This window comes from Nipponia nippon, unplaced genomic scaffold, assembly GCF_047370975.1.
Source record: "Nipponia nippon isolate SJK-2023a ecotype South Korea unplaced genomic scaffold, ASM4737097v1 scaffold_4, whole genome shotgun sequence".
NCBI lineage: Eukaryota > Metazoa > Chordata > Aves > Pelecaniformes > Threskiornithidae > Nipponia > Nipponia nippon.
This window is the reverse complement of record NW_028262358.1, coordinates 88,791,476-88,810,894: the sequence shown is the minus strand read 5'-3', so window position 1 is coordinate 88,810,894 and position 19,419 is coordinate 88,791,476. Positions and strand designations below refer to the sequence as shown.

Genomic DNA, 19,419 nt, shown 5'->3' with positions numbered 1-19,419 from the left:
TGATCCAAAATGTGTTAAACTATTAGAAGAACGCCAGGAATGCTGCAAAGGCTCAAACTCAACATATTGCACCTACAACCATAGCGCAGCTGAGCCGCAGAGCTGCATCACCACAGAAGAGTACATGAAGAAGGAGCCATACTTTCTGGAGATTTTCAAGGCACAGATACTTTTAGGAAAATAAGGCTGGCAAGCTGGTATCTGATTTGAATCTGGGAAGCTGCAAGAGAAATACTCTATGTGTATAGCTCTAGAGGACATAGGACTCTGTGGATTCATCTTCCACCCCTGCTTCGCACTTGAACTTCACAAAACTTAAGCTTTAGCTTCTCTCCCCATTAACTGCTCAATAAGGCTAAAAGGAATTTAACATCCAGTAACTGAAATTAATCATCATTACACTTTCAGCAGTAGAATACAAAAAAGATGTTATTAAAGATGTTATTTAAAATGTTAGAAATACTTAGGCAAGAGTAAAAGTCAAAAAGCCGGTTCTTGAGCCTGTTGGATGTCAGCATATTGCTCCAGAGTCCAAAGCAACATTACAAACATCCAACCCTGAGCTTAGTGATGCCACTTCTAATGAGTTAATTAAAGAAATGTTAAATATCTATTAATAAAATCTTCCTTCTTCCAGAATGCACATTTATTAATTAGTTCTCAATAAATAAAAGATCATCAGCTTTTTTTCTGTGATAAATCTTTCAACTGACATGTGTTTGCACTCCCCTGTGCTACCCACTGCTATGAGCTGTCAGTAATGTTTCCAGAATGAAAACATGGAACTGTTCCTGTCTCTTCCCAAATGCCAGAACTGACAAAAATGAAAGAGTGACATTGCCAACAGTTTTTACCTGATCCCATCATCCTTGCTGAAAATAAGTGTACAAATAATGATAATGCAAGGCGTAACTCAATCCTACTCTTACTTAAGTTAACTAAATTTTTCATTTGACTGAAGTGGGAAGACTCTTCATATGCCAATATACAACCCTAAGCAGAGCAAATGTCTCTGCACCTCTCATTTCTCATCTGTAACTTCATTTGGGGGGGGGGGGGGGGGGGGAAGAAGGAGGGGTGGGCAGGGAGGGAACAAAACTAAGCAAAACAAAACAAATGAAGAACAGGTCATGAACCCAAAAAACCAAGTCACAATCCATACATCATAGTTTAGTGAATGTCAGTGTTCTCTCTGGCCATGATAAGCAGTCCACAGTTTACAGGTCCATGTTACACAGCAGAATTTAGAAGTTTGTTGTTTCCACATAGCCACATGACTACCACATAAGTCGAGGCTGACCATGATTCTTCACGCAAAAAGCTTGTGAAACAGTAGCCTAAAGGAGCTAGGTTTTACAGAGAACTATTTTACCAAAAAAATTGATTTTTCAAAATATTCCTCTACTTTGTAGCCAGATACTACTAAAGCAAACAGCCTTACAGTCCTTCAGAAGAGCCCAGTTAGGCAAAGCTAAAAACCCTACAAAGAAGCAGTGGTAAGTATAAATGTGATAAAGCAAAGCATTGATTTCCAGTCCACAAAATTGCTCCTTTCAAAGGTATCCACCTCCTTATATTGGCTACATGGGGAGATAAAGTTCCTGTGTTTTCCTTGCCTAAAAATAGCTGATGCAGAAATCCTCTTTTCAGAGCTCCTTATCTCCGGTATACCCATCTTACAATAGTACTGATAAGTCCTTCCTGAAGTAGATTGCCTTCAACAGCTCATAAATTAATTTCCTTTCCTATTTAATATTCAACACATTTTCTGCTAACAAAGCTTTAAGAGCCTGTGGGACTTTTGTATCTCTGTCTCTGCAGTAAAGGCTTCTGAGAATCTGGTCAAAACCTCACTGCAAGCACAGAATCACAGTAATAGCAATACATATTTTACAAGGTTATACAATTAATGACAGGGTAATCTGCTTTAAACTAGTGTTTAAGGACAATTCTGACAGTGTTGACACTCCCTAGCCACAACTCCATTAAGCAAAGCTGAGAAGGGCATATAAATGCAGATTTGGGGGGAGGTGGTGAGCAGAGAAGGCTCCTTTCCCACTCATTAAACAGCTGAAACAAGCAAGCAAAGCCACCAGCAGTAAGTGAACTCCAACAGCTTTCCCCCTAACTAACATCGCACTAACACAGAAACACGGAGGCAAGTAGGTCATGAGGCCTCAGGTGAATACAACCAGGAAAGACCCATTTGATCCCATCCAAACTGTGGGGAAGGGAAAGGCAAGATGGTTACATCGCCTAAATGGAGAGAAAAGGAACGGTATCCTCAGCAAATGAAAAGGAGTCAGATGAAATAACACTAACAGTATTAGTTATGTTCTAATTACCTGTTCTACTAGTGTAGTTCCCCAAATTTGGGACCATTCCCCTTCAAAGATCCCACCGTTTGAATGCAGCCTCTGAGCGCTCAAACTGGAAAGCTTGCCCCTTAAAAGTTCCTAGACAGTCCAAAGGCATGGACATTTAGTCTGCCTTTGGTGAGATAACTAGTTTGCCAAGAGGGACCCCTATACTACAGATGTGGCCGTTGTGACTGCCAGCACCATGTGACAGAAAGGCAGTAGGAGAAGACAGCCCTACGCTGACCACTGGCAAATCAAGACAAGACTTAGAGGCTGGAGGCCTCAGGTCTTGCTTAGATGCAAACAACAGCATTTTTATTGCTCAGCTTACAATAAAAAAAAATATCAAAAATCAATATCCACAAAGGTCACAGAAATGTTCAACACACCTGGCAAAAGAAGACAAATGAGGTGTTCACCTTGAGGATCCCAGATGATGGTGGCGAGTGCAATCACAAAACTAGGAGGAGTGGCTGATACACCAGAGGCTTGGACTGCCGTCCAGAGGGACCTCAACAGGCTGGAGAAATGGGCTGACAGGGACCTCATGAAGTTCAACACAGGGAAGTGCAAAGTCCTGCCCCTGGGAAGGGACAGCCCCATGCACCAGGACAGGCTGGTGGCTGACAGATGGGAAAGCAGCTTTGCAGAAAAGGACCTGGGGGCCCTGGTGGGCTCCAGGTTGAACATGAGCCAGCAATGTGGCCTTCTGGCAAAGAAGGCTGACAGCCTCTTGGGCTGCATTGGGAAGAGTGTTGCCAGGAGGCTGAGGGAGGTGATCCTTCCCCTTTACTCAGCACTGGTGAAGCCACCCCTGGAGTGCTGTGTCCAGTTCTGGGCTCCTCAGTACAAAAGAGGCATGGACATACTGGAGAGAGTCCAGTTAAGGGCCTTCCAACCTCAACCACTCTGTGATTCTGTAATTTTACTCAATACCATTGTGCTAGTAGGATGAGTAGCAGCTATCAGTATATCACAAATAACAACAGCATTTTGATACTACCTGTGGTGGCTCTAAGCCTGCCCGTACCCTTCAATGGGATTTCTAATTGTGGCTCAGCTTACAGCAGGTGGATGCATCTCAACTAGAAATTTCATGGTAGGTTTTTGTGTCTGCACGTGTATGTACATGCATGTGTGCGTGCACGTACACGCTTATGCGTGAAAATAATGCAACCGAGATATAGGAACACAATACTACACAAACAAGAACAGAAAAAAATATTTATTATCAAGATAATACTGACAAAAGGAAAATATTTGGTTATTATACATTCAAAAGCAGAAAAAAGTCCTTGTAGCTTGCACTCCTAACCCCTTTTTGTGCTCAGCCCAAATTGCCACAAGTGCATCTCAGCAAGATCAGGGGTAGATAATGAAATCTGCAGCAAGGGCTACTGCACGGGCACAGAAACACCCAAGCATTCTTCAAAGTGTTAGTAAATAAGTATCTAGGGGATAACACGTTGTAAAAAGTGACTTCATGTTGTAAAAAAGTTTGCACCACATCAGTAGTTGACTTTATTTTACAACGGACTTAAAACCTTTGTTGCAGTATGCCACCACTACTGCATATCACTTGAGACAGAAGAAAACAGAAAAAACATTAGGTTTACAAAGCTGTGGTGGGGATGGACTCCACTATACCCAAGGTAGGAGCTGTACCTTGATACACCAGTATGCTTCTTGCCTCAGTCCCATGAGAATCAGCAAGAACCTCCTGTATTTAAGACTGGAAGCATCATAGCTTTCAGAAGAAAACTACTAAAATATTCACAAATCGACAGGGCCAATTCGAAACACCCGGCACTGCAGCCGTTGTGCCAAGGCTACCAGCACTACAGTCACAAGGAGCCAGTACATAGTTACGATGCCTCTGATACGGCCGGGTTTTTTGCTACTGTGTTTTCATAAAGCCTTTTCAGTACTTAGTGTAAATCTTACTCCATATAGCTCCTTTTGGGGGGAATTTTTAAAATCTCATCCCCTTAATGAGCTAAATTTTTATCATTAAAGCAGGAGACTTGCTTATGCTCTAAGTTACATGAGGTATAAAAGCACAACCCAGGAGGAATTAAATTCAGCTTCAGAACTACATGAACGTGGACATTACTGAAATTAAGGTGGTAATTTCAGGCTCTAAACAATGTAAAAAAATACACAGCTTAATGACTGCTATGAAGGGAAGACTTTTATACGGGACCATTCAAAATCTTTGGGTGTTGTTTATACCAAATCCACTCTTCAATAAAACCCAAAACATTGCAGACACATTTCGTCATTGCCACTTACGGTGACAGCTTTACAATTTCTGTAGCAATTGGTGCATTTCTAGCATACCCAACAGCACCTCACAGAATAAGTTTGCACTGCACAGCATTACATAAATCTTCACACCTCCTTCTCCACCAAAGCTTTATCAATACTACTACTACAGGGAGAAAAGGACTGAGTAAAACTTGGGTTTATTGTTTCTAAGAAAGAAGAGGTTGGAAACTGTAAGATGAAAATGAATATAGGGCTGCATAAACAAATGCAGCTTGCAACTCACAATGAGTTTTCAGAATTCCAGCCAAAACTTCCCTTTCGACGCCATCGGCCAGAAGAGAGCATGCCCTGGGAGTGCAATTTCTACCTCTGGTTGCATCGCTGCCCAGCCCTGATGGCATGGTCTGAAAGCTCACACACATCAAATAATATCAGGTGCTTTGAAAAGTAACCATATACCTCTTTTTCCCCCCAAGCAATCAAGTTAGGCTCATGCTTTTTAATTTTTATTGTACTATTTTGCCATTTCTCTGTCTCTCTGCTGCTGCTCCCTCCCCCCTCCCCCCCCCAGCTTAACTACTAGGAATTATTTTGATTTTATTGCTTCAAATAACAGGAATTTCAGGTCAGAGCTTTCCTAGAGGACATTTTAGAGGCTCAGAAGATACTTATTGCCTGTTCTTACACGTTAGCTGAAAGATGTTGCCTGTTAAAACACCTGGAAGGAAATATCTATGTTGAGGTTAATACAAGCTATGATTAAAATCTTCACCTTCTCTTTGCTTTTTTCTTGTCTTGATAGTACTAGGATAATACGATAAATTTAACATAGAGATTCACTGAACTTGTAATGCAAAAAAAAAAAAAAATGCATAGAAATATATAAAAGATGTACTAGAAACTATTTCTACGCTGTCAACAAGAAACTGCAGAGCATGTAAGCTTAATTTTCTTCTCTTTGCAGCTCACCTTTAGACACCTCACAGTGAGTCCATCACTTCTCCAAGAGGAGGCACGTGCTACTCACTGCAGCTCCTGCCTTACATTAGTGTGCCTCCCCCCAAGGAATTCATCACTGCCAGTTCAACTAGTTAAGCTTCCCCATTTAGAGTGAAATCATCACACTAAAACTCATAGGTAACAATCATCATAGACTTGCCAATAGCAGGTCAAGTGCTTTTTACAAGAACATTAGTTTACAAGACCAGCAATTGCTCATGGACATGGAAACAAAACGTGACCTGACCAGCTTGTGACAGGCTTGCAGCCCCTTCCGAACAGGAACAAACAGATATCACCAAATGACTGGCAGCCCAGAGGAGCACGTTCTGGCAGCAGAGCTGCTTGCTTCAGAAAGAGGGTCAGAGAAAGAGAGGAACAAGTCCTCTTGAAAGGAATCTCTATACAGCCGATCCCAGAAAAGCTCGAGGCTCTACATGGGGCTGGAACGGGCAACTGGAAGAAGAGACATCCAGATTCTCCTTCAGGACATGACCATAAATTTACTACTTAACCTTAGACTAATCAACTTATTACTTGTGCGTTGATAGCCACCACCTGGAAGCTGGATAACAGTTCGTAGTTATTGTACCCCACAAATACAGCGAGGCTTAATTGTTAACATTTGCAAAGCGCAGAGATAAAGTTCAGATGGAAAGGTTCACTACCACTCAGTACATACAGATGGAGAGAGGAGATAAGACGTTAGCTCTATTTGCTGAAGTGGCGCAATATAATTCAATTCTACAACCGCAAACAAATCAAATAAAGACTTGTGACCACGCACACGTGCATGCACACACATTCTCCTTTAGCCATGATGCTATCAGCTATTTGTGTAATACAAAGACGTGATCCTGAAAACCCCGCTGCGTTCATAGCCTTACAGCTCAATTCCATCTTTGCAGCATGCACAAACGTGAGCCGTGTGTCTTGTAAACATCTTAAAATACACACAGTGTGAAAAGGACTAAGTTTCTGCATATTTTTCCCCTTCTATTGCAATAAAGGTAGCATATAGAAGGCAGGATAAACAAAAATATCTGTACATGTGCATAAGGAAAACACAAGACAACTTTATGCTTAATACATTCTTCATTTTTTTTTCTTTTTGCTAATGTATCACTTGTTGTTCCAAATGTTGTGTCACCAGACGGCAGGAGCATTTAGCAGAAGCGGTAGGGTCCTCTTCAGAACAAACCTCTAACATCAGCCAAAAAACAGCCCTAGGAGCTCTGTCGCACTGCAAGGCAGTCACAGCTGATGAATCTCAGTAACTGGAGAGAGCTGAGCAGGAGCAGGTAGCTTCTGTTCCCCGTGCAGTTCTCACGACCTCTTCACCTACCGTCCAGGGATGCCAGCCAGGCTCACGTAGCAGATACAGCTGCTGTGCTCAAAGCAAAGGGCACCTGGCATCCTCCCACCCCGCCTAACCCATGAGACAGGCAGCTATTTCCTTGTAGTCAGGGTTCACTGGCTGACAAACGTACGTGACGTATTCCTGCGGAATTACAGGACGGTGAGGTGACTAGGCGAGGAAGAAAGACTCCTCTTCTACTTTAATGCCCCTTCAGTCTGAGCAGACAGAGATATATAAGTGGTTTACCACTGTGAGAAACTAGTTGAGAATCCAGCTTCAGGTGTTGCATTCTCTGTATCTTCCTGGAATAAACTTTTAAGGGATAGGAATAAAAGAAAAAAAAAGGGGGAGGGGGGGCAAGAAATCTTAAAGTATTGAGAACCATAAAAAAAAAAGCTTTTGGGTCAATGTTCCCTGCTTACTTTTGTATTTTAGAATGTTTCATGAAAATGATGATTTTATTACGAAAGGAGAAGAGCTGACTTTCGGCTTTCCCCCAGCTGTACATTAATACTTCAGAGCAAATGCAGTGGGGGAAAAAAAGGACACACTAAAGAAATAACATTCTATATGTGCTTTCTGGGGGGAAGAAGAAAAAAGAAAAAAAAAAAGGGAAAACCAAAAGGCAGAACCTTTGCTGGAAGAACAAAGATAGCTCACCTGAGGAGTAGCTTCATCTCCAGGAGATTCTTGTTTCTTTACACCCAACTCCCTTCCTCCAGGCAAGGCCTTCAAGGCTCCTAGTGCTGCAGCGCTAGTGCAGCATGACTCCATGCAGGTATCTGAAAGCTGCTACAAAAATGGTATTTTTTTGGTGCCGTGATATACACCATAGTGCAGGAAATAGTCGCTTGGAAAGCAAAACCTTTCTAGGTAGAGTTTGTGTCAGACACGACTCTCCCATCTCCCACAAGCCGTTAGAGGGACTCCCTGAAATCACAGAATTCCTTTGCTGCACCGTTACTAAAAACTTCTTCATTTCAAACATATGCGTGTGAATTTGTTGGCCTTCCACAACTAATAAGCTCTTTCTCAAGGTTAGACACCTAAAATGACACTATAAAAATAGTCCCTTCCCTCTCAGCATTTCTGAGGTTTGCCACAGCTAGAACCTTGACAGGAAGGACTCACTTTTTGGATCCCTCATCATCATCTCACTTGACTGGGGTCAAGCACATCAGATGTTAGAAAGGGAAGAAATTTCCTTTCAGTTTAACTAACAGGCTCTTCTGGTGGAGTTTTACAGACTTTTCTTGGAGTACAACGGCTGGAATCCATTCCGAGATCAGTTAAATCATAAAAATGCACATCAGCAACTTTACAATTTTGTATTTGAGAACAAATTGGGTTTGCACCTGGAAAGGCCCACTGCTTTTATAAGCTATTTCTCCCAGTACATAAGCTTTCTTTTAATTCAGAAGGACAGTTTCAGCAGGCCCTAAGGCCCTGCAGTGCATCAAGTAAAGCACTTAATGCTAGTATTCTCATCAGGATAGTGAATGAATCACCAGTAGAAGTTAAAATAAAATTAAAAGCTACATCTTCCTTTGCCTGTGTAACTTCAAAATGCCTACAGTTCTTGTTTCATAAACAGAAGAAATACTTTTAGATTACTCTATAGTTACCTGAAGTGTTGATTATATAGAGAGAGCACATAAAAGTATACTAACTTTGTGTAAATCAAGATTTTATGGTTTATTGCATTTGTTTACAATTTTTGTGGGGGATTTTTTTGGTGTAGCTTGACCTGAAACCATTAGACATATCTACATAGGTTTTTTCAAGATTCTTTTATCACACAGTGATCAATTATCTACATTCATTTTCTGCAGCTCTCCCAATTCCAGTTTTCCAGAGTTCATGAGTACTGACACTACTGAAAAAGTACAAGTTCAAACACACCTATGAAAACAGACAAACTAGACAGAATATTGCAGATAAGGCTACTTTTTTTTTTTCTTTTTTTTTATGTATATATAAATTTGTTTAAACCAGGCACAGAGAACTTTGGAACACACAATACTGAAAGCCACCTATGATAATCTTTGAAGGTTAGGTGTTTGCAAATTCCATGGTCAAGCATTCGACCCTATAGCTTCAACAATGAATACGCAGATCTTTTATTTCCTCAGCACTTCAAGTGAATTGTACCTTAAACACAGTGGTTCTAAAACTGTACCATATTTACCAGAATAAGACTATAGATGAGCTAATTAAGTGCCACCACATTCTATTCAACCGTGTGCTTTACTTCACAACAGAGCTGACTGCTCAAAGGCCAGTCTCACAACAGTGAAGAGAAAAAAAAAAAAAACCAAAACATGCACAACTGAACTGAGAGCAGGCAATGGCAGGGCACTTAGGTACAGCGTAGAGGTTCATCATGGAGCATGACCGTAAAAAGTACTGGCTGCAACAATCAGAGAACCAGTACTTACGCACATAACTTAAGGAAAACTGCATTACTAAACTGTACTTTTACATGAAGTTCAAGCACAAACTTTTTCCAATATTCCCAATTTGCCAGAAAGCTCTGAAGAACATATCCCCCAAAAAACTCTAAAGAAGTATAATTCTGCACATTCAATTCCACATTAAATCACAAAATAAGCACTCGCTTTTCAGCTACCTGTGAATTTAACAAAAAACCCTCACGATTTAAGAGTAGCAAATGCATTTCCAATCTACAGCTTCATGTAACATTACTAATAATACGTCTTGTTAAAGAAATTCTCTCAAAACATACATACAATATATACTGTGGGCAAAGGACACAGTGAACACATTATTTCCATTCTCTCTAACAATACCTAGTGATTATGTGCAGTGTTTTAACGCTGATGTTAAAAATTACATGATTCCTGTTCTTCCAGTCCCGTTTTACTTGTAACAAGAATTAGAACTTCAGAAGTGCACATACAACAGGGACTGTGCAGAGTACGAATTAGTGCTTGTTCCACATAGGTGCTGCTATAGGTCCCTGTGGAGCCCTTTCAACAGTCACGAATTCATCAGGGTTGTCAAAAGCCTCATAGTGGATTAATAAATCTTGAATAGCACACTCCTCGATCTGGAAGGAAAAAAGAACATGTATGTCAGTGTCAGATCTACATTTACACCAGTAGCATGGTTAGGAACTGGCTTTACTGGTCCTGAATGAATGTCTGCTACAGACCTCCTAATCAGGAAGAAGCAGTAGATGAAGCCTTCTTCAGACAACTTGAAGAAACCTCGTGTTTGCAGGCCCTGCTCCTCATGGGAAACTTGAGCCACCCTGATATCTGCTGGAAAGGCAACACAGCAGGGCACAAGCACTCCAGGAAGTTTGCATTGGTGAAAGCGTCCTAACACAGATGATCAAGGAGCTGATAAAGGGAGACACTCTGCTGGACTCATACTTACAAACAAAGAAGGACTGGTCAGGGATGAGAAGGTTGCGGGCAGCCTTGGCTGCAATGACCATGAGATGGTGGACCTCAGGGTCCCGAGAGATGAGAACAAGACAAATAGCAGGATAACAACCTGGGACTTCAGCAGAGAAGATTATGATCTGTTCAGGGATCTGCTTGGAAAAAATTCATGGGATATGGCCCTAGAAAAAAAGAGGGGTCCAGGACAACTGGTTGATTTTAAGGATCACGTCCTCCAAGTTCAAGAATTGTCCATGGCAATGAGCAGGAAGCCAAGCAAGAGTGGCAGGAGGCCTGCATGGACAAAAAAAAGAGTTCCTGACAAAACTCAAACAAAAAGGAAGCACACAAGCGGTGGAAGCAGAGAAAGGTGACCCAGAAGGAAAACAGAGACATTGTCTGAGCACACAGGAACAGAATTAGGAAAGTCAAAGCCTATGGAGTTGAATCTGGCAAGGGACATGAAAGGCAACAAGAAAGGCTTCTACAGCAGCAAAAAGATGACATGGACCCACTGCTGAATGACAAAGGACTAACAGCCTTCTTCATCTCAGTCTTCAGCAATCCCAGGCCCCTGAGATCAGAGCTGGCCAATATGACTGCAAGCCCACTCTCAAAAAAATCTTTGAAAGGTTGTGGCAATAAGGGTTGGTTCCTGACGACTGCAAGAAAGCAAATGTCATTCTTGTCTTCAAGAAGGGCAAGGAAGATCTGGGTGACTACTTACCAGTCACCCTCATCTTGATCCCTAGTAAAGTGGTAGAGCTTAAGTGGACAAACTTAAGTACGGACAATATAAATGGACAGTGAGATGGACTGAAAACTGGATGAACTGGTGATCTCAAAGGGTTGTGATCAGTGGCAGAAAGTCCAGCTAAAGGCCAGTCACTAGCACCAACACTGAGACTAGGGCCAGTACTGTTTAGCATCTTCATTAATTACCTGCATGATGGAACAGAGTGCGCCATCAGCAAGGTTGCAGACAATACAAAATTGGAAGGAGTGGCTGGTACGCCAGATGGTTGCGCTGCCACTCAGAGGGACACAGACATGCTGGAGAAATGGGTTAAGAGGAACATCATGAAGTTCAACAAAGGGAAATGCGAAGTCCACCTCCTGGTAAGAATAAACCCAAGCACCGGTACACGCTGGGGGCCGACAGGCTGGAAAGCAGCTTAGCGTAAAAGGATCTGGGGTCCTGGTGGACAAGTCAACTATTAGCCAGCAATGCACTCATGTGGCAAAGAAGGGTGACAGCCTCCTGTGCTCTACATGGGACAGCACTGCCAGCAGATTGAGACAGGTGATCCTTCCCCTCTACTCAGCACTGGTGAGATGCATTTGGAGTGCCGGGTTCACTTCTGGACTCCCCAGTACAAGAGAGATGTGAACAGACTGGAGACAGTCCAGCCGAAGGGACACAAAAATTATTAAGAGCTTAGAGCATTTAACATATGAGGAGATGCTGAGCACGTTGCAGTTGTTTAGCATGGAGAAGAGAAAGCTTAAGGAGATCTTACCAAAGTGTATAAATATGTGATGGGAGAGAATAAAGATGACTGAGCCATGCTCTTCTCAGTGGTGCCAAGTGACAGGAGAAAAGGCAATGGACACAGATTGAAATACAGAAAATTGCATTTAAATATAAAAATCTCTTTTACTGTGAGAGTGGTTAGATACTGGAACAGTGGCCCAAAGAGGCCATGGGGAGAGAGAGGCCATGGAGAGAGGCCTTTATCTCCATCCCTGCAGATATTCAAAAGCTGCCTGGACACAGCTTTGAGCAACCTGCTCTAACTGACCCTGTTCTGAGCAGAGGTTTGGATTAGACAATTTCCAGAGGTTCCTTCCAACCTCAACCCTTCTCTGATGCTGTGAATGTATTAATCATGGACTCAGTAGTCAATTTGACTTTAATATAGGCCTTCCTTATCAAACAGTGATGTGAAGTTATTATTAAATTATATTTAGTATCATTGTGTAAATGATACTAAGTGTACTGACACATAATTAATCCTAAAAATTGATCTCTGAAACAGCCATTGGAAACTCCTTGTGTTACTTCACAGCTGCAATAACTTCGCACTTTACCTGGATCAAAGCCAAAGGTTTTTCTCTGCTCCTAATAAGAGCAGCTTCTTGCTGGAGCTCTTCCTCTACGATAGCTGAAAACATGACAGGTGCTATCACAGGAGAGTTAGTTGGTGATGCTGCTAACCAAGGACTGCAAAAAAAACAAATGACATTATAAGGCAACATCAAGAACGAGGTCAGCCCAACACACAGAAAACAAACTCCAGAATCTAAGCCACTGTCAAACTTACTTATGACTCTCCAGCTGTGGAGAATCCAGAACATGGTCTTCCAGACCTGGGCTACTTCTAGTGGTGCACCTGGGAAAAGGCAGGAAAGGAGAGTGAAAGTCACTGACAGTGCGTTCTTCTACATCATACTGTGAAGTATAAATTTACAGCAGGCAATTACAAATGCGCAGAGTTTTCCCAGAAGAAAGGCATTAGGATGTAAGGCTGAATTTGTCTTTAAGTGTGATACTGTGACTAGAGGAGACATTGATGTTCAGTTTTGACTACCAGAACTTAATGGATTTTCAGCCTGGGGGTTAATTCTGGCATTTCCTAACATTTTGAGCATTTCAACAAAGGCACTTCTTTTAAAAAGAAGTCTTTTTTTCATGTAAAATAGTCAACTGAGTTATGCACTAACAGCATTGACTATAAATGTTTGCAATTAATATGAAAAGAATATGGCTTCAAGATTAAAAAAAAACAAAAACCAAAAAAACAAAAAACCAAACAACTGTCCTATATTCAAATTCAGCATTTCACGTAAAAGAACCAGTGCTACAATAGCACTAGTAAATTATTTCCTCAAGTGTAAGCCCAGAAATTGTGGACTTTCAGTACATATCCTGCAACCACCTCCCACATTCATAAGAATAGCATAAAACTAGAATTAACAGAATTGGGGAAAAAAAAAAAAAACAAAACCCACCCACCAACCAACCCTGAAATATCAATAGAGTTCCCAACAGAAAGATATTTTATTCAGTTGCAAAATGTTAACCTCTTAACCAAAAGAGGTCACATTTGGTATATCGCATGCCTTAAGAGACAAGGATATTTGTCAGAAAAATCCTACATCAGTAGGAAGATAGGGACCTATTGTCGTTATTTAATACCTATCTTTGGCAAGTTTTGCGATTTCCAGAACTCTAGAAAAAGTGTTACAGCATACTATGAAATGCTAGCAGACTTTTTTTGAATTATTCTATCGCATTGTAAAAAACTCTAAGGGTGTTTGAATTTCAATAAATCAGTCTCAGTTTTCTTTAAGGCTTTGGTAATCCTCTGTAAGTGGCCACAGACTCTTGGAAAAGAGGAAGAACCTATAGAAAGCTAAGAGAATTCCAGTAACTGCTAAGTTCTCTGCCTGGAATATTTTCCCCAGAACACAATTCCAAGGACAACAAGAACTGTGATTCTTACCGCTAAGCAATTAGGGCAAGATCTCAAAAAATCTGACATGCAACATCCATCATCAAAAATGGCATTTAAATGAACCGTGCCCAGCTTTTTGTCACAAAACATAATTTTGCCCTCCAAACAGCCAACCACTCAAAGAACAGAATGAACGAAAATTTAACTACTCAGGGAAAAATATATATAAATGCAGCAACAGCTGCCAAGGCATAACACTGGACTTCAAAAGAGGCTTTCTACAGTGTCTCTCCCTTGAATCAAATCCACCAGATACACCTTCTGCCAGGTCATACTGCTTCTGTCTTTCCACTGGGAAAGCACAGTTCATGTTAGTCCAGATGATCCTTCCCCTCTGTTTTCAGCAATGGTGATCATATCAGACACTGACAGGACAGCCAGTGGTACACTGTATGGAGAGGAAACCAAAAAGGTGTGGTACTCTCCAAACTGGACATTTCTGGATAACCACTATTCCAGAGCTTTGACAGAACTGATGCATGAAACAACAGCTCCATGGCAAGACTGGTCAAATCTGCTGTACCATTCTCCAGACTGAGTATCTATACAGCTGCAGTTCCTTTGTTTTGACCTTGCTAATATGCAATGCTTTTTCCATAGATGTTGAAGAATAGTTAAAAAATGGAAAAAAGGCAGAAAATCAGTGTCTCCTCATTTTTTTTTCTGTTTTATCTTTGGTAAAAGAAAACCAATGGCAGGCTAGAGAATCCTATTTTATTTAAGAAAGGTATTGGGTCATGCCAGATAAGTGTGATAAACGAATATGGGAATTCTGTAAGACACTGAGTCAAGTGTCACATAACTATTTATTTTTTTTAAACAAGTTTCTCATACCTTTCCTACCTACCTAATTCCTTACTCACTTTACAGCTAGGTTAATCATTATTTTAGAGAATAAGTTAACTAAAAGAAATATAACTAAGTTAACGTTGGTAGACACAATAAGCAGCAAAGCTCAAAGCAGTAGATAATATTAAGAGATGCTATTAATTTAACAAAGGATAAAAATGAACAGTATGACTGTGGAACAAAGCAATGGGAAAGGAAATTCAGAAGTACAAAACAAAAACGACTGTGTGAAGTGAAGGCTGTAGTAGCTACAAGCTGGGAGTTTTTCAGCTTGAAGACAGAAAGGAGAATATCCAGGGTGTACTGATCATGATAACAAATCAGAAGTATGTAGATGGGGAAAAAAAAAAAAAAGTTGTTTCCATTTGAAACAAATACTTTTGCCAACATATACCACACTGGACAAAGCTTATTTGGACGAGCTTTCAGTTTTGGTCTCTTAGGTTGAAGGAAAAATAATCTGAACTGTCAGAGATGCAGAGAACAACTACTGATGTTGAACCTTCCACTGATTATCTTCTGAAAGAAGACTAAAAATGATCTCTAACCTTGCAAAGGAAAGAACAAGATAAAATGTCTACACTTCATATAGACAGTATCTGGACTGATTTCTGATACACAAGGACAGCCTCCTCCAAACACAAAACCAGATCATTTCATAGAATCATAGAATCATTAAGGTTGGAAAAGACCCTTAAGATCATCGAGTCCAACCTATCACTGCCAAGTCCACCACTAAACCATGTCCTCAAGCACCACATCTATCCGTTCTTTAAATACCTCCAGGGATCGAGACTCAACCACTTCCCTGGGCAGCCTCTTCCAATGCCTGACCACCCTTTCAGTGAAGAAGTTTTTCCTAATATCCAACCTAAACTTCCCCTGGCCCAGCTTGAGGCCGTTTCCTCTTGTCCTATTGCTTGTTACTAGGGAGAAGAGACTGACCCCCACCTCACTACACCCTCCTTTCAGGTCGTTGTAGAGAGCGATAAGGTCTCCCCTCAGCCTCCTCTTCTCCAGGCTAAACAACCCCAGCTCCCTCAGCCGCTCCTCAGAAGACTTGTTCTCTAAATGTGCCTTAAGTCAAGCAAGCATGGCAGAAGGTTGGCAGGAATGAACAGGCAACTCTACATGGACTTCAGATTCAAAAAGAACATATATAAACAGCGGAAGCAGGACAGTCTACACCAGAGGAAAATAGAAATAGTACTTCTGTGTACAGGGACAGAGTTGTAAGAACCAATGCTCAGCTGCAGCTGAAACAACTGAGGGATGTGCAGGACAAAAGAAAGGGCTTCTATATTAGCAAGCAGAAAAACAAACCAACCAACCACAGAGGTTTTCTGATGACTAGAAAAAGCTAAATGTTATACCCATTTTAAGGAAGGAGGATACGGGGAACTACAGAATGATCAGTCTCATCTCAATCCTGAGGAAGGCTGTGGAGCAAATCCTTCTGGAAGTAATTTCTGAGCACATGTGGGACAAGAAGATGACTGGGAACAGCCAGCATGGATTTATGACACAAGGCAAATTGTGTCTGACCAACGTGACTGCCTTCTGTGATAGGATGACAGGCTCTGCAGACAGCCAGAGAGCACTGGATGTCATGTTCTTTGGCTTCAGCAAGGTCTTTGACATGTTCTGTTATCATATCCTTATACTCAGTCTGAAAAATATGGACTGAGAAAACTGGACTACAAGATGGGTGGAAAACGGGCTGGACTGAAGGGCTTCAGGGGTTGTGGATTAGCTGTACAAAGTTCAACTGTAAATCAAGTACTAGTGGTGGTCCTCAGGGACTCATACTGGGACCAATCCTGTTTAGCGTCCTTGATAGAACTGAGCGCACTCTCAGCAAGGCCACAGATGGATGGGGAGAGGGTGGGCAGGGTTCAGCAGTCTACATTCTGGATGCCAGGCTGCCATTCAGAAGGCCCTCAAGAGGCTAGAGAAATGGGCAACCGAGAACTCATTAATTTCAAAGGCAAGTGCAAAGTCCTGTACTTGGAAGAGAATAGCCCCATGCAACAGTACAGGCTGACTGGCTAGAAAGTAGCTCTGCAGAGAAGGATCTGCAGAGCCCCGGCTGGCAGCAAGTTGAAGATGAATCGGCACGTGCCCTTGCAGCAAAGGCAGCCAACTGCATGCTGAGCTGTACTCGCAAGAGTGTATCCAGGCAGTCAAAGGAAGTGATTCTTGCCCTCTATGCTGTATTTGTTAGTCTACACACAGAGTATCATACCTGGTTTTAGGCTCCTCAATACAAGAAGGATGCTGTCAGGCTGGAACAAGTCCAGCGGAAGGCCACCAAGATTAGGGGCTGGAGCACTCGACAGGAAGAACTGTGTTTTGTTAATCCTAAAAGGCGGCGGCAAAGGGGAGATCTCATTGCTGTCTTCAACTACCTAACTGGCGGGTAGAGAAAAGATGCAGCAAGAATCTTTTTAGAGGTGCACAGCGATAGAATAAGAGGCAACATACACAAGCTGCGAAACAGGAAATCCCAGTTAGATATAAGGAAAAAAAAAAAAAAAGCCCACTATGAGGATGATCATACACTGGAACACGTTGCCCAGAATGGCTGGGGTATCTTCATACTTGGAAGCAGTCACAACTCAACTGGACCAGGCCCTGAGCAGTGTGATCTAGTTTGACTTATTTTGAGCAGGAGGCTGAACTAGAGAATCTAATTTATTCTATGATTTTAACAGCAGGGAACTACTTCTTAGCTGAAGTCTAGATAAATCAGCTTCCAGCTTCTACTGCACTTAAGAAAGATAATAACATAATAAAAAGCAGGAAAGAACCGGAGAAGAGGAAGGAAGGAGAAGAGGAAATGAAGGCAGCTTTTTGCTTGCTGGTTTGTTTAATTAAAAACATGTTTGTACAACTTACTAAATGCCTTTAATCTGGTGTCATCTCTTGACTTTATCTCTTTTTCCACCTGCTTTAATAATGCTTACCTTCCTGCACATTTGACAGTAACCAACACCTTTCCAGCCCACTTGACAGCTCTGCTTTTCTTCCCACTCACAATCCAAAAAACTCACAGCACTACTACAAATGAATCCAAGTAGATTGTTATACTTAACCAACCTGTTTCAGTACAGATAAAAAGTTCTTTCCAGAGTAAGACTTCTAAACAAACAAACCAAAAAACCAAAACACCAACCAAAAAAACCCAGCACAACAGAAATTCCAAAAACTGGAATTAATAGTTCCAGTGTCACAGCACACTCTAGTGATCAATTAAAAGATAAATACCTGTGTCACTTCCCTCAATTTAAATGTGGCTTTAAAATGTAGGAAGCAGTTCAGATATTTTGAAGCTGTTCGTACATATGTACATCTGTATTTCTTGCTAGCAAGACACTCAGTCCAGATACTAAATCAACTGCAGATATTTCAACATGCCAGATTAATTCCTCAGCTGGCATCAAAATAACTAGGAGAAATGGAACAGACGGGAAACAGGAAGCTAGCATATACAGAAAAATGGAAAAAAGCCTCAAAAATATAGAACTTGGAAACCTGGCAGTCTTGAAAATTAAAGACTGATGCAGAGACATAAGTGGTTCTGCATGGAAACAAACCAGCCAAGTATCTTCAGCACTGAACCAACCTGATTAACTCAGTTGGCTGAACTTGCCATGACTCCTACACAGCCACCAAGACGTCCCAGCACTCAGCTCCCCAGTGTTTCCTGAGGATTTGCTCATCTGAAGCCAGTTCAGGTCCAGTGCCTCCCTGATCTAATGACTGCTCTCAGAGAAGGAACACAAAGCCTGGTCTCCTGCAGAACCTCTTGGGTTTTGCTGTACCATTTGAGTCATGTACTACTTATTAGCTCATTATTAGCCATGCCAGAACTAGGCCATTCCCACGCGAAGCCACAAAGACTTGTTTCCACTAAGACTCTTCACTGCTCCCTGGAGTACCACAGTGAAGACAACCCAGGCTGCCACAAGAAAGTTAAGTCATGTCAGGCCTATGTTTTTAGCTTGGACTATGAGCTACACATGCACAGCTGCACAGCGTAACTCCCAAGACTGAGCTGCCCCTGGAAACAATGCAGCCACATCCACACAGCCCAGCTTTTGGGCTGACCTGCCTCTGAACTGAATCCAGTTCACATCTCCACATTCATGACATGGTTCATCTACAGAAAATTTCTGTGTTGCATAAATTGGAAGGTGACAGTATATGGAAGAGTGTTTATGCAACCACCAAAAAACCCTCATCCAGAGACTTAAGAAAATTGTCAGTTTAATTACTGCACAGTTTATCCAAAGAAAAAAAAAACAAAGCAGGAACAGTAGCCATGCAAGTATCTTCAGTGTCCCATCAGTGAGTCTGACATCGAGAGATGAGGATTACTTACGCTCTACGCACATGCAATTTCCTTTCCTTAAAAAGGAAGAGGTAAGGGTGTGGATAATTAATCTTCACAGAAATAGCCCTTGAATGCCGCAGGCAAAAATCAGAGCCTACTGTGACAGAACTGTACAGTCAAAGAATAAAGTTACCTCAAACCAGAAACTCAACTCCTAACTTTCAGATGGATGAACTAGTCACCTAGGCTCTTTATACCTAATAGAGAGAAATAAGCATCTTCAGACACAATTCAAAGCAACCTGAAATAGCTCTGTAAG

The 19,419-nt window shown here is 41.6% G+C and overlaps 1 protein-coding gene across 9 annotated transcripts in view; it reads right to left on the bottom strand.

Moving 5' to 3' along the window:
* Positions 1-3,570: 3,570 nt before the first annotated feature.
* The window catches only part of IBTK (inhibitor of Bruton tyrosine kinase), a 66,949-nt gene continuing 51,100 nt past the window's right edge, over positions 3,571-19,419 (bottom strand). For 3 of the 9 annotated variants that reach the window (XM_087775469.1, XM_087775474.1, XM_087775473.1), the window contains exons 27-29: positions 12,722-12,790; positions 12,489-12,621; positions 8,917-10,057 (exon numbers count right to left, since the gene is read on the bottom strand). In XM_087775469.1, the coding sequence (XP_087631595.1) occupies positions 9,932-10,057; positions 12,489-12,621; positions 12,722-12,790 (328 nt within the window). In that variant the 3' untranslated portion in view covers positions 8,917-9,931. Of the gene's footprint in view, positions 7,780-8,916; positions 10,058-12,488; positions 12,622-12,721; positions 12,791-19,419 lie in introns of those variants that run through there. The other 6 variants (XR_015708358.1, XR_015708359.1, XR_015708360.1 and 3 more) reach the window with 6 other exon arrangements.